At 46.1% G+C, this 13754-nt stretch overlaps 3 protein-coding genes and 1 non-coding gene across 4 annotated transcripts; 1 reads left to right on the top strand and 3 right to left on the bottom strand.

Annotated features, from left to right (window-relative positions):
- Positions 1-4: 4 nt before the first annotated feature.
- Positions 5-5600, bottom strand: LOC136188635 (bromodomain adjacent to zinc finger domain protein 1A-like). Its single transcript, XM_065976386.1, has 13 exons — positions 5058-5600; positions 4723-4998; positions 4410-4661; positions 4252-4351; positions 3964-4195; positions 3738-3910; positions 3615-3680; positions 3500-3565; positions 3391-3444; positions 3241-3336; positions 3043-3187; positions 502-2984; positions 5-450 (listed from the first exon to the last, which is right to left on the bottom strand). Exons 1-13 carry the CDS (start codon positions 5405-5407, stop codon positions 136-138), a joined length of 4608 nt encoding a protein of 1535 aa, XP_065832458.1. The 5' UTR covers positions 5408-5600; the 3' UTR covers positions 5-135.
- Positions 5513-6912, top strand: LOC136188653 (TATA-box-binding protein-like). The gene is made up of 9 exons (XM_065976407.1): positions 5513-5625; positions 5681-5774; positions 5824-5941; positions 5994-6081; positions 6137-6228; positions 6293-6356; positions 6415-6518; positions 6574-6668; positions 6727-6912. Exons 1-9 carry the CDS (start codon positions 5611-5613, stop codon positions 6801-6803), a joined length of 747 nt encoding a protein of 248 aa, XP_065832479.1. The 5' UTR covers positions 5513-5610; the 3' UTR covers positions 6804-6912.
- LOC136188634 (chromatin-remodeling ATPase INO80-like) lies at positions 6859-13746 on the bottom strand. Its single transcript, XM_065976385.1, has 37 exons — positions 13597-13746; positions 13467-13527; positions 13131-13405; positions 12992-13062; positions 12866-12936; positions 12407-12811; positions 12255-12356; positions 12150-12203; positions 12006-12104; positions 11726-11830; positions 11593-11674; positions 11429-11539; positions 11302-11369; positions 11187-11250; positions 10820-11127; positions 10713-10772; positions 10600-10662; positions 10462-10547; positions 10321-10405; positions 10150-10267; positions 10020-10105; positions 9807-9971; positions 9655-9754; positions 9562-9595; positions 9437-9504; positions 9287-9377; positions 9157-9231; positions 8836-9097; positions 8534-8786; positions 8353-8480; positions 8207-8301; positions 8083-8155; positions 7997-8026; positions 7818-7946; positions 7662-7764; positions 7529-7605; positions 6859-7475 (listed from the first exon to the last, which is right to left on the bottom strand). Exons 1-37 carry the CDS (start codon positions 13725-13727, stop codon positions 6951-6953), a joined length of 4713 nt encoding a protein of 1570 aa, XP_065832457.1. The 5' UTR covers positions 13728-13746; the 3' UTR covers positions 6859-6950.
- On the bottom strand, positions 11859-11960 carry Trnak-cuu (transfer RNA lysine (anticodon CUU)). Its single transcript has 2 exons — positions 11924-11960; positions 11859-11894 (listed from the first exon to the last, which is right to left on the bottom strand). It is a non-coding gene; the product is annotated as a tRNA-Lys (tRNA).
- Positions 13747-13754: the final 8 nt, after the last annotated feature.

Raw genomic sequence — 13754 nt, 5'->3', positions numbered from 1 at the left:
AGTGCACCCGGATAACCATCTTCAAAAAATGAGGAAAAGAGAAAAACGAAGAAACATAGACTGCACGACAGAAGACTGTACAAAGCATATAGTGTCACTTAATGATGCTAGATAGATAAATAAATAAATAGAACCTTAGTTGGCCAAGTCGGAGGGCGTGGCCTCAGCCGTCACCGTAGCAACGGCAGCACTCGCAGATCGTCGGGTTTCATGATAGCCCATAGGCGTGCTGAACCCAATCTGGCCTAGACGCTTTTCAAAGAAACGACCGAGCTTCGTTCCAGCGCGATAGACACTCGAACGCGGCTCGTTGTACACGGAACAATTTTGAAACATCAATCGAACGTCGGCGCTGAACTCTCGCGGCGACGAATACTGCCTTACGTTGAGCTTGTGACGAATCACTTGCAAGTCGACGGGATTCTTAATAATCTCGTAATAATCGGGATTCTAAATCAATAGAATGAGAATATTATTATTTTTTCTCTTCGTTGGTCGTACCGCTTTTCGATTGACCGGTTCGAGAAAGGGCCAACTTTCGTCGTGATTCTTCAATTCTTTCCACAATTTCTCGCACATTTTCAGCTGTTCGTCGGCATCCGATCCGCGCGCGTCAGCCGACTTTCTCCGCGTTCCCGCCGCACCACCCATCATTGACACGTCACCGAAGTCGAAGGAGGAAGAAGAAGAGGAGGAGCAGGAGGCAAGTTCCATTTTGACTTTCTTAGCCGGTGATCTTTCGTCGTCGCCCCTGATCCCCCTGCGCGAACGTCGTCGCCGTCGTCGTTGTTGTTGTTCCTCCTGACATTCGGAGCAAAACCAATCGCCATCTGGTATGTCTTCCATGGGAGGATTCAAGCAATAGGTATGATGACCGCAATCGCAGCCGTCGCACAGCAACATCAAGTGAGCATCGTCGGCTTTGTTACATAGCCGACAACTTGCGTTTAGAACCGATTTAGGCCATAGAATCGATCGGTCTAACGTCGACATATAGACGGCGAGTTGAGAGAGTCCTGTTAGCGATTGCGTAGCGAGAGACGATTGCCAGCGATCGAGACAACCGGACTCCAATTGCTGTTTCATATTCTTAAGCAGCCAGCGACTATTACGAGCATCTTTGAGCGCCAAAGTCGATTTTTGATTGGCGACGGCGGCGCAAAGAGGCGTCGTAATGAATCGTCGATCGATGCCCGCTTCTATGTCGAGCATCGCCGATGCGAAGGCTTTCGTAATGTCGCGCATTTCTCCGCGCATCGTCGCCACGTTGTTTCGCCACGCAGCGCGATCTTGGCAACGAACGGCGCCGAGATTGCCGTTCCATACCTTGTCTTCCATTTCAAGAAGAAGCGACCGAACATTTTCAATTGATTCCACGTCGGCTGTTTTCTCCGGCGACGGCGACGGCGGCGGCGACGGCATCGATTCTTCTTCTTCTTCTTTCGTCGTTTCTTCGGTGGCGAGTGCCGCTACTTTCGTCGGCGTATCTTCATTTTCGGCGCTTGACTCTTGACTTGTTTCTTCCGTCGCGGCCGTCGCGGTGGCGACGACAGCGGCGACGGCGGCGGCGGCGGCAGTAGCGCTCCTTTCTATTCCTAAGGCAATGAACGATCTGTGCGCTTTCAACTGCTCTTTGAGCGCCTTCTCGCGCAAACCGCGCGAGTTGAGCGTTCGTATTAAAGCGTCAACGCTCTCCAGATCGTTATAGACAGCCCACTTGGTGTCGCAATGCGTCGAATCGGCGTACAAGACGAAGGGAACAGCCAAAAGAGGCCAGCAGTCCTGTTCAGCCTTTTCGACGAAGACGCCCGGAAGAGAGGCGAAAGTCCAATAGGTCTGATAGGCTCGATCCGTGCCAAGCGGCGTCAGTCGTCGAACCGATCTTTCCGCCGCCAATCTCTCAATTAATTCTGTCTTCGTTTCTATCATTTTTTCTAATTCGGTTTTGAGTAGATTGATTGTAGTTAAAGTCGTCGCTTCCGCTTCTTCTTCGGCGATTTCCTTTCGCGCTTTCTTTGATTCTGAAGCCGCCGCCGCTGCAGCGGCAACGACCGTCTTCCTTCTCTTTCTACCCCGTTTACTTTCGTCTTCTTCAACAGATTGGGCTGCTGACGCTTCTGGAGCTGGCGTTACGGGTCCTCCTCCTCCTCCTTTCTTCTTCTTCTTTTTCTTCTTCTTCATCAATTTTTCGCGGATGATCAATTGCTTGCGTTTCTTCTCCAACGACTGCTGCAATTCCTTGAATTCCTTTTTCGTCTGTTTGTGACGACTGATGCCGTTTTCCATGAAATCGCGCACGGCGGCGAAAGTGAGCAATTGATTCGTCAACGCGTTTAAAATTTCCAATTTTTCGCCGACCGTCAATTCGAAGACGGAAATCGTCTCCAAGCGTTTCACCAACATGGGATTGCAACATTTTAATTCGCAAGCCGGATCGTCCCAATCGGTAAAAGCGCCGCGACGAACGTAGCGAAAATTGGAAACGCTTCCAAAGGCTCGACCTCCGGCACTCATAAAGTGAAGACGAACGATTTCCGTAATCGTCAAAGCGCTAATATTCATTTCACTAAGCAGCGTTCCTTGGTAGCGAAGCGGCCAAAGGAACGCATCTCGAGCCGTCTGACGCAGGTCAAAATCGGACGGAACAGCGCCGCCGCTATCGCCGTTTTCTTCGATTTCGAGAAGAATGTCGTCATCTGCTTTGGAACAATTGAGACCTAGTGTTTCGTCGTCGTCATCGTCGTCGTCTTGAGTCGTTGCGTCGTTCTCTAGAGCGTCGCCGCTATTGATTGTCGTCGCCGTCGCTGTCGCCGCTTTTCCGCCGCCGCCGCGATTCGTCGTCGTGTGATTCATTCCGATGACGTCGAATGGCTTGCATTCTTCTTCGGCTTCAAGGAAACGAAACGTCGCTTTTAGGAGCATAGTGAGTAAGGGAAAGAGGGAACTCTCCATGCTCAATGACAAAAGCGCCTCTTCGACTGTAGCTAAGGAAAGAATAAAATTCCATCGTTCGAACATTCATTCATTGGCTCCTCTGTGTACCGAAAGAGATTCCTCCTCCGTCTTTGAAGTAGTTCTCAACGTCTAGAAATTGTTTGAAGGTGTAGATGGCCTGTAAGAGCATGAGAGCGTCGCCAAAGTGCTCCATAGGAAGTCGGGTTTGAACGGGAGAAGGCTTTGGTAAAGGCTGAGTAAAGGAAAGTGTAGAAACAAAAGAATTGCCCTTGTCTTCATTTTTACCTTGTGATCACTGCACTCTAAATCGTCTCTAGGCTTCAACCACAAGACCTGCGCTTCTTTTGTCGATTCTTTTTCCAAACGAAGTTGCTCCTTTGCCTTAGGATAATATGAAAATAACTTTGAATTAATAATAATCAATAAAGCTGTTACCTCTTCCTTCTCCTTCTTTCTTCTCAGTTTTTCCAACTCGGCATCTCGCTGACGCTACAACGGCAAAGAAGAGTCAAAAGAAGATGATAATGACTATAATAAGTCTTACTTCGAGCTTAGAACGCTTTCCCTTCTCCTTTGTATGCGTTTTCCCCAGTTCAACATCTCTCTGTCGCTAAAAAAACGATGACTAGCCCAGCGCTTCTTAGAGAGACAGTGCATACCTCTTCTCTTCGTTTGAGTCTCTCTCTATCTCGCTTTGCCTTCAATGCTTCTTGTTCTTGTTTTTTCTACGTAGTGGTGGTGTAGAATAATGACGTCGAATGTGTGTCGTCATGCGCGCTTACTTTTGTTCTCTCTGCTTCTCTCTCCGCTTGCCTTCGAACTAATTCCTTTTCCCATAGGGCTCGTCGTTCTTTCGCTGAAATTGACGACTGACCTAATTTGTGAAGGACTTGCATTGTTCTTTGCATAGAACCGGGAGAAGTAAGCGAAGACGATTTGTCGGCTGTTGATCGCGCTAAAAATTCATAATTAATAGAAACGCGAAAAAAATGTGGAATCTATTCTCACGTGAAGACTTTGGAATGAGACCTTTAACAAGGGGAATCATTTGGCCTGATTTTGTGCTAGACAACGTTTTTCGTCGTTTTGCGTGGCCGCCGCCACGACCGCCGCCGCTAGAAGGCGGACGAACACTAGGGGCACTTTGAACGGGTTCTGGTGGATAAGCTAAGGGATTAATCATCATGTGAAAGCTGTGCAAGGGCGGATCATCCAGCCCGTATTTGACCACCAAATGAGACTATAGTATAGAAGAGTCATTGTTAAGTTAAGGAGGAGAAGTGAAATGAATTTTACCCGAACAAACCACAGCGTTCTGTCGGTTCCCTCGTCTTTCGAAAGACATAATTTCAAAAACAATTTCGTTTTTTCTCTAGTAAAAGTCGATTTTTTTCGACTAAATAGAAGAAGAGAAGATGATGACAAGAAGAAGAAGAGCTCAGGGGAGAAAGTACCTCAAAAATTTTCCGGGTAAGACAGTGGGCATCATGTGTGATTCAAGTGGATTCAAGTATTCTAATTCATAAATGTATAAGGCAGGATTTGGTCCGACAACAGCCGGATAATATTTGGGGGTGGCGGAAGGAGAATCGGTGGCGGCAGCGTCGTCAGGGGCAACGACGGAGGCGCTTGAATCGCCGCCATCAATAGCATTGGAACAATAGAGATGATCAGTGACAAAAGAGGCGACAACAAGAGCAGGAGTCCTTTTTGAAAAAATAAATCGATGAATATGAAAAAAATGTCTCTTCCCTTTCCCTTCCTTACTTTCGTCCCGCATAGGAAACGCTTATCGTTTCTCCGACGACGAAACGATCGCGATAAAAAGCGACGACGTCTTCGACGACGTGATGCAAACCGGCTCGACGTACGCGATGAACGAGCGCGAGAACGGGACGTTTAAGCGCGTCGGGAAACGAATCGAAAAGATCGAGCGCTTCGCGTTCCGACGCCAAGCATTCGTCGTATGTTAGATTCGTTCGTCCCGAATACTCGCACGTCCACATTTGACTATTGCATTGGACCGAGCGTTGGAAAAAGTCTCTAGAGCACGTGGGATCGTCGTCGCAAACAAATCGACTCCTCTTCGAAAACGAACTTACTCGTAGTCGCGAAATGCTTCGTTTGTTGCTTTGCACACGAAAATCTCTTCGTCCGGGTGCATATTGTTGGGGGGCGCCGATGGGACGAACGATTTCTTGTTCAATAGAGGCATGGCGGTGACGCGATGTGCGCGCGCGCGATCCGAGACGACTTCTCGCTGATTTTTCCACTCTCGCGCGCTTTTCTTCACCTTTCTCGATCGATTCGATCGCTTTTGTCGTGTCTGTGGGGACGACCGTTGACTAGTGACGCGTGCCCGGAACCCAAGGGGCCGTATGATGGGCTGGCTGCTCTTGGTGGGGCCCCTCTTTCGGTGTATCGACACACCGAGAGTCCCAGGATAATGCATGGGAGGCGACCGCCGTAAATGCCGCGCTTTTCCACGCTTTTCTATGCTTTGAGCTCGTCGTCGACGATCACTTTGAAAGCGACAAACAAATTCGACGGCATTTGGCAGGTTTTTTTCAAAGGAAATGGGTCCCCATTGGGACCCACCTCTTTGAGAGTCGGGACTTTGTGTGACGCAGAAGCGACGTCACGGAAAAAAGAAACATGGATGCGGATCGAGTAAAAACGCGAAATACGCTACATTCAAAGCTGTTTCGTACGCGTTTCGCTTTAGCTTTTGATGCCCCCACCTCCTCCTCCTGCACCAGCGAACGAGGACACAGATTCGCTCGAAATAGCGAAGCAAAAGATCCAATCGAGTGGCAGCAGTGCGTCGAAATCGCCACGAAATCCATCTAGAGATTATTTTCTGAGCAGGTCTTCACGTTCCGAGTCCCATGTTCTCTCCAGCGACGCCGCTTTCTCAGCCGATGACTCCTCGCACTCCTGGAACGCCCATGACAGCTCAAGCGTCAGGAATCGTTCCAGAGCTTCAGTAAGAGACTAAATACTTATTGTGTCGCGCGATTCAAACGCTTCGCTCTAAGAAATATCGTTTCTACTGTCAATCTTGGCTGTAAACTCGATTTGAAGACGATCGCTTTGCACGCTCGAAATGCCGAATACAATCCAAAGGTACTGTACACAAACAAATTAAATAGTTAAATAATTAATTAGTCGTCTTTTATAGCGTTTCGCTGCCGTTATTATGAGAATAAGAGATCCGAGAACGACTGCTCTTATTTTTAGCTCAGGGAAGATGGTGTGCACGGGAGCAAAAAGGTTTCTTTCTCCCCCCGGGGGGGGGGGGGGGGGTGACCTCTATGCATGATTATCTCTTCTCTAGTGAAGATCACTCGAGATTGGCTGCTCGAAAATATGCAAGAGTTATACAAAAATTGGGTTTTCAGGTATCACGTGACAAATAGTGCATTTTCTTTTGTGGTTCTATTGTTTCTTTCTTTCTAGGCCAAATTTACTGAGTTCAAAATTCAGAATATGGTTGGGAGTTGTGACGTCAAATTTCCTATTCGTCTAGAGGGTCTCGTTTTGGCTCATTCTCAGTTTGCAAGGTCTCTACTAGTATGATCCTTAACGTATTATTTATTATTTATTATTTATTGTTAGCTATGAGCCGGAACTGTTTCCGGGTCTTATTTATCGTATGGTGCAGCCAAGAATTGTATTGCTTATTTTTGTCTCTGGAAAAGTCGTTTTGACAGGTGATAAACAAACGCAGCTCTGTTTAAATTAAACGGGGAAAATTTTTAATTAATTAAGGTGCTAAGAAACGAGAAGAAATATATGAAGCTTTTGAGAACATTTATCCAATATTAAAAGGCTTTCGAAAGACGTGAAGAACGATATGATGACATTTTTGTGTGTAGCATGTACTGTATGTCCTATAGCTACTGAGATGGGGTGATTATTTAATTAGAACATGACATGCATTATTAATCACACCAATGAATTGCCTTTCTCGCTAAATCAAAATAAAATTCGTCTCAATTTCGCCTAGAGTACAAGGAAGGAGGAGGAGGGTTAGGGTTGTTATCCCACGAAGGTCTAGGGGGGTTAGGGTTGGCGTTGTACAACGGATTACCAAACCTTTCGCTGGTCCAGTCGTCTCCAGCAGACTTCTTTTTACCTGCTCTCTTCTTTGCCGGTGGTGCTTGCACTTCGTCTCCAATTAGCTTAGGCTTTTGACTTGTTTTCTTCTTTCGCGACGTTTCGCTGCTTTTTCCTCGGCCTTTGCCTCTTCCTTTTGCTGTTGCTGGTGGTGGTGTGGACGTAAACGCCGTCACTGCATCGCCAAACGCTACGGATGGGTCTTCGCCGTACGAAGGAGCGTTGTTAGAGGACTCGTCCTCCCCTAGATCAATGCTCAAATCGAGATCGAAATCGTTTGATAGCGCCGATGACATGACACTTGGAGGACGCGACGCTGATAAGGAAGGCGAGCCCAAGAGATGGTCGAGAAAGGGAGCAGAAGGTAAACCCTTTTTCTTAGTTTCACTAGCCCCGCTTTCCTAAAAGACCATACAATGAGCTATTGTTGTAGCCTTCCTCGTGGGCCACTGACTGCTGATTGTTCTAGCGGTTTCTTTCTTTTATTTCGTCGTCGTTTCGCCTGTTCTTGCTCAGCTTGCTTTTGTAGAACTTTGGGGAGAAAAGAAGAGGATCTATATATGCAGGCAGTGTGGCAATACGCGTACATTTGCTCTCCATTTCAGCGTCGTCGAGGAGAAGCGAAACGACTTCTTTTGGTTTCAGTGCATCCGGTTTAAAGTGACCTCCAGATATAACCATTTTTTGAATCTAAAAAGAGTCTCATATGATCTCGATTTCGTACACGTGTCTCGGTCTTCTACTTCGCTTTTCTCTTTTGCTCGTTGAAGAATACGTTCTTCGACTGTTCCTTTCGTCACAAGACGATAAACAGTGACCTGCTTTGTCTGTCCCAGACGATGAGCTCTGTCCATTGCTTGCTGATCAACAGTCTACAAGAAAAAAAATCAAATTTATGACTCATGGACTTCTGCAAACATACAGGATTCCAATCGGAGTCATAGAAGACCACCTAGATGAAGGAGAAAAGACTAAGAAAAGTATCTAACTGATTGAATGCGTGCATACAGTGTCGGCTGCAGTTAAATTAATTCCGAGGCCTCCAGCTCTTGTGCTTAGGAGAAAGACAAACAGATCCGATCTAATGAATTTATGTTGAGTCATTTTTTCTTTGTGAAAAAAGAGTCGATACCGGCTTTGGAAATCGGCAACCATGTCTCTACGATCGGCAATCTTTGATGAGCCGTCCAGTCGAATGTACTTGTGCTTCCTGTAATACATGTACTCCTAGAAGCAGGCATGAAATTGACGAGGAAGGAGAAATTTTGCTCAACTTGCCTCGAGCAAATCAATCATTTTCGTCATTTGTGAATAAATCAATACCCGATGTCCTTCCCGCTTCAATTTGGATAATAAGCGATCCAAGACGGACAACTTTCCACTGTCAATGATCAGAGAATCTTTGTCTACACCAAAAACAAAACTGTACTCAGGCAAACGCTCGAGTTCTTATACGAACTGGGAATATTAATTCTAAACCAGCCTCCTCGAGGCATACAGCCCCAGAAGCCTCCTTCCTCTTCCGCATTTGTTATAGCGATGACTTCGGAATTGGAAAAATATCTCGAATGATTAGCGTGTACGAGATGAAGTGGAGCAAGTCCACGCATAATCAGTTGGTGTTCAGCCCAATTGCCACCTCTCTCCAATTCTTCACGCTCGCTTTGAGAAGCTCGACTTACGCAGTATTGTGAAACGAACAACGAAACGGTCTAGAAAAAAATTAAATATTGATTAATTAAATTCGTCATTGCGGCTTGCCTTTGGTAAATAGCAGATGAGAAACGAAGGCAGCATAGTCGGTTGGAAATAACGAATTTCGAGCGGTGTCATTGTATCAGACAGAAGAAGAGGATCGTTTTCTCTACTGGTGGTGGCGGTGGCGGTGGCGACTGGATTGTGACGTATACTGCGAAAAATCTTATGCGTTCGATGTGACGTCACGGGCGAAACGTAATTTGTAAAGACGAGTTTGCGAGACGGAGCAGAAGACGACGCGATGAGAAATTTTCTACTGGATTGACTGATAAAACGTGAGAAAGGTCATCATCGCAAGTGACTTGAATCCAATTCGCTATATACCTGTCATTTTCCCACCACAACGCTCTGTGCTCAAGAAGCATGGACATCTTCACGAATACGAGACAATACATGAGTCTATAGATAAGTTAATCATCAGCCTCAATCAAGGAGAATCAATTTTTCAACGTACTTGAATAGCAAACCACCGAGCATTGATGCACTCGTTTCTGACGGCGACATATCAATAAAACGAAGGAAAGAAAAACCAGCAGGAAGGCCATCTGAAAGAGAAGCCCCCAATAGGCGTTTGTGCATGCAAAGAGCTCGCGTCTTACTGTACCTGAAGAAGAAAATTGAGATTCGTGTATGTGGTCCGGAGACCAAATGCTCAGTGAACTATAGAACAATCTAGAGAGAGAAGGAAATTGGACAATAGTTTCTTCTATTCTTGCACAGGTGACTCACTTCTTTGATTCTCTAGGACAACCACCAACCAGTTCTGCACAGAAAGAGTTCTCCTACTATTAATTAAATAGCTTGCTTGAGACATGCGCCTACCTTGACGGTGCAACAAAGCAGGTAGATGATAAGGAGGCAGATGAAAAAAGAGTGGCGATTGCACATCTCGTCTTTCAAACAATTCCGGATGATTACAGACCTAAAGTTGACGTGACGAGGGCAAGGAGGGAAGCACGTTCTCTCTCTCTAACCTTTCTAAATTGCATCACAAGATTCATAAGAGTATTGCTGGTCGCCTGAGCCGTCGAAGCCGTTGACGTTGAAGCAAGCAGTTCCTCAATCGTAATTTTGTTTCGCAAGCCACGATAAAGAAGTCTCTGACGTTCCGTCATGCGACACATCAATTGAATTTCAATCTATAGAAATAAATAATAATAATAATAATGAGCTAATTGTTGTTTTACTTTGTCTGCCATTTCATTTTCGACGTCTTTTTTGACTCTTCTCAACATGAACGGCTTTAGTATGAGATGAAGTCTCGAGAGTTGATCTAAAAAACGTTCTAATATTCGTTCTACGTCGTGGAGGTTTTACTTTCGTCAAGCCCCGATTTCTTTTCAGCATGACTCTCAATGTCTTTGGAAAACCATTCGTTGAATTCGGCATGAGAATCAAAGAGGGTAGGCATAATAAAATGAAGAAGTGCCCACAACTAGACAAAAAATTCAAAGTCTCATCCTGACAGCGTCCGCGTGACACACTTACTTCAGCCATTGTATTTTGTATTGGAGTTCCCGTCAAAAGTAGACGATTTCTACACTTGAAATCAAGCAGCATTTTCCATCTCACACTGTATCCAAAGCTTGTTGAAAGAGAGAGAGATAACAAAACGTGTGAGAAAGATACCTAGATGTGCTTTTGATTGCTTGGGCTTCATCAAGTATCATATACTGCCACTGAATTCGATGAAAATACTTGACGTCAGCAATAACCTAAACTCACCCTTTAGAAAAAAACAATGTAATGACGGCGGTGATCTCTTGCCAATTGATAGCTGGTAATAAGTATGTGAAAGGGAGCATCTTTGGAATACACAGTCAACTTGTCCTAAAAGCATGATTATATAGAGACTAGATATATTATAGGTATTTACGTACTTGGCTCCAAAATTTCCTAAGTATCTTTCTCTCAGCAGCAGTCCCCCAATAAGGCAAAACCTAGCGCGCAAACGTAAGGAGGAGATAAGTGACGTCATTATGTGTACTTTGAATGCAGGAACGAAGCGAGTCACTTCCTGCTGCCAATTGTGTAGCGTTGAAGCGGGCGCTACAACGAGAAAGGGACCCCAGATGTTTTGAGTCTCGGCCAAATGAGCGAGCAACGCTATCGATTGGACGGTCTTTCCGAGGCCCATTTCATCGGCTAATATCCCGTTGATTCCTTGATGGTACAAACTCGCTAGCCAATTCATTCCTCGTAATTGATACGTCTTCAGTTGGCCGTCAAATGTCGACGGCTGAGGAGCATCACCAACGTTCATCAAGGGGTTTGCTAAACTGTAGCTTTCATCAACTGAAGAAGAAGAAGATAAAGTAGTACAGGTACGACGAAAAATAATTGGTAGAACGCACATTTTTCTTGCATTCCTCCTCCTCCTCCCTTATGTTGTCTGGTGGTAACATTATATTCACGAGTCTTATAAAATTAGTGGAAAAATTGCCCACGGAAATCCACGCTCACGTCTACCTTGGCTTCATGGTTTTCTACCGCTTCCTGGACATTTGACATTGCTTTCATTTTCACATCATTGATGTCTGGAACGGACCAACAGTTTTATAAATAAAAAAGGTAGAATTTTATGACGACATTTTACCAAACTCTTCGTCTGGTTCAAGAGTGACTAGAGCTCCACTGCCTAATCGACGTTGCATCGCTCCTTCTTCCAGTTTCTTAAGAATTTTATCTGAAGACGATTCCTTCTCCCCTTTGTGAGCAAACAGTTTCTAAGAAAATTTTTAATTGCGAATAATAGCTAACCTATCAATTTTTTCGCCATGAAATGAGCGTACAACTCTGTTTGGGTTATAAGAAAATTGAGTTTTCTCTGCTGACGGCGAGCCTGTCAAAGATTGCATAGACTAACTATTACAGAAAAAAAATTGATATCGACCTCCTTCATTTCTTCTACAAGTTTCTTTTGCTCTAAAGCTTCCTTTTCGGCTTTTCTCCTTTGATCCCTTTCGACTTTTTCAAACTTCTTCCAGTAAAGTAAAACCTAAGAAAGAAAAAAAAATAAAAGAGGACGCCCGATGTGGGGCTCGAACCCACGACCCTGGGATTGGCACTCAACGCTGCGCATGCGCTCAGCTAAGAGTCCCATGCTCTACCGACTGAGCTAACCGGGCTTCCTGACAAACGCTTTCCAAGGATTGGATCTTATCGAGACGCACCTCTTTCATGATCCTCTTCGCCCGAGTTGTTCCATCTTTTGTCCGCTTTTGTGACTTGGCCGCTCTTTTGCGCTGCTCTTTGTGACATGCCACAGCAATCTGTCGACAAATTGGACGCCTTCCTTCCTCGTACACTACGCTTACCTTTCTCAAGTGAGTCAACTGATTGTTCCTCAAAAGATTTCGAAGGCGCGAGACCTGTAGAAAGAACGATGCGAATACGGCGGCGCTCAAGTAAAGCTAAGTCACCTTGGGCACTTCTTTCTTTCCAATGAAAGTGAATAGTCGTTTCCTCACTCGATTTTCATCGCGCTCCGAAAACGCTTCCATAGGAACAGTAATATCCGTTTCCTAAAAGAGCAAATAGAGCTCCTCCATTGCAATTTTCGAGAAGCTTTTACGTCAAAAGCATCCGTCTTCTTTTTCTTTTTCTTCTGCGTTGCTCCACCGCTTCCGCCGCCACCGATCATACTTCGACTCGTCTTTGGCGCGTGCAAACAGGCCTTTTTCGCCGCCGTCACTGCCAATGGCGATTTCTTCTTCTTTTTCTTCTCGTCATTAGGCGATCGGCGCCGTCGAGGCGTCGAAATCGTCGTTTTCGTTTCGATGAAACGACTAGGTAGACGATGGTCGTCATCGAAGCGAAGACTCGTCGTCAGAAGACCGATGCTAAGGGCTGAATGAGGAACATGAACATTCGTCGTCGCTCGTTCGGCGACGCGAATGCGTAGCATTCTTTGCACGTCTTCTTCGCAAATTTCCTCATCTTCGTCTTCGTCTTCGTCCGACGATTCGTCGATGACATTCTAAAGAGATTTGGTTCGCGGGGGAAAAACCGGGATCCCCATGCGGGGCCTCACTTGAATCCACGCTCGTTCTTTCGCTTCGATTCGATCCAAATCGAACGGTACGGCTTTAATCGTCGTTTTGTCTAGAAAATTTTCTTCTCTCGACGACATTTTTCGTTCGCGTTCGTTGTTTTTCACCTCGTTCGATGTACTCTCGATCGTTTCGGCTCTTCAAGAGTCCGTTGAGACGACGCAGTTCGCCGTTCATGCTGTGCGCGACAAAAAAAAGAGAAAGCACATGGAGAAAGGGAGGCGTGGTCCCTTTTTACGAACGAACCTCGGTCGAACATTCTCGCCAAACATCGTCTCGACAAAATCGACAATTGGTTTGAGATTGAGAGCCCTTTGAACGTGCTGAACGTGAAGTGGAATAGCTAAATCCCGTCGAAATGCCGTCTCGAACGAATGAGCGACGTCGATCGCGGCGGCGGCGGAGACGGAGGCGACTGGCTGCCCAATCGCCGTCGCAGTCGCCGATTCTGATGTCTTTTTCGTCGACGTTCGGTTATCGAGAGACACAGCCGCTCTCTCGGCCATTGCGCGATGTGAGCGCTTTTCGACGAATGAATATCGCAATCTCTTACGACGCTTTCGTGCGATAGGGCTCGCTCACCAAACGATCTGGCGATGTTTTCGATGTCAGCGCTTTTGGGGTCCCGATCCCGTATCGCAGTCTATTGCGCGCGATTTGGAGAAGACACGAATCCTTTAGCTTAGGATGTCGTCGTTTTCCTTCTATCGACCTTCTTCCTTTTCTCGCCGATTTCGTGCGCGTCACCCCACCGGATCCCCCCCCCTCGCGTGCTGTGTGTGTATACGTGCGTATGCGATCGCGTTCGTGATATCTTCCTGTCCCGACAGTCCTTTGCTCCATCGCAACACGGGGCTCACGGGGCTGCGG

The sequence above is a fragment of the Oscarella lobularis genome, chromosome 7 (genome assembly GCF_947507565.1).
Source record: "Oscarella lobularis chromosome 7, ooOscLobu1.1, whole genome shotgun sequence".
NCBI lineage: Eukaryota > Metazoa > Porifera > Homoscleromorpha > Homosclerophorida > Oscarellidae > Oscarella > Oscarella lobularis.
This window is presented reverse-complemented; position numbering and strand designations above follow the sequence as displayed.

Bases quoted from the DNA above. Each gene is read 5' to 3' on its own strand.
- LOC136188653 (XM_065976407.1), top strand. The intron at 5,775-5,823 runs GTGCGTCGAAAT...TTTTCTGAGCAG, and splicing joins GATCCAATCGAGTGGCAGCA to GTCTTCACGTTCCGAGTCCC. The intron at 6,669-6,726 runs GTGATAAACAAA...TAATTAATTAAG, and splicing joins TGGAAAAGTCGTTTTGACAG to GTGCTAAGAAACGAGAAGAA.
- LOC136188635 (XM_065976386.1), bottom strand. From the start codon at position 5,407: ATGCATTATCCTGGGACTCTCGGTGTGTCGATACACCGAAAGAGGGGC. The intron at 3,681-3,737 runs GTAAGCGCGCAT...ACCACTACGTAG, and splicing joins GAGAAGCAGAGAGAACAAAA to AAAAAACAAGAACAAGAAGC. The intron at 3,445-3,499 runs GTAAGACTTATT...TTGCCGTTGTAG, and splicing joins GAAAGCGTTCTAAGCTCGAA to CGTCAGCGAGATGCCGAGTT.
- LOC136188634 (XM_065976385.1), bottom strand. From the start codon at position 13,727: ATGGAGCAAAGGACTGTCGGGACAGGAAGATATCACGAACGCGATCGC. The intron at 8,156-8,206 runs GTATCGACTCTT...TAAATTCATTAG, and splicing joins GTTGCCGATTTCCAAAGCCG to ATCGGATCTGTTTGTCTTTC. The intron at 8,027-8,082 runs GTATGCACGCAT...TCCTTCATCTAG, and splicing joins ATTTAACTGCAGCCGACACT to GTGGTCTTCTATGACTCCGA.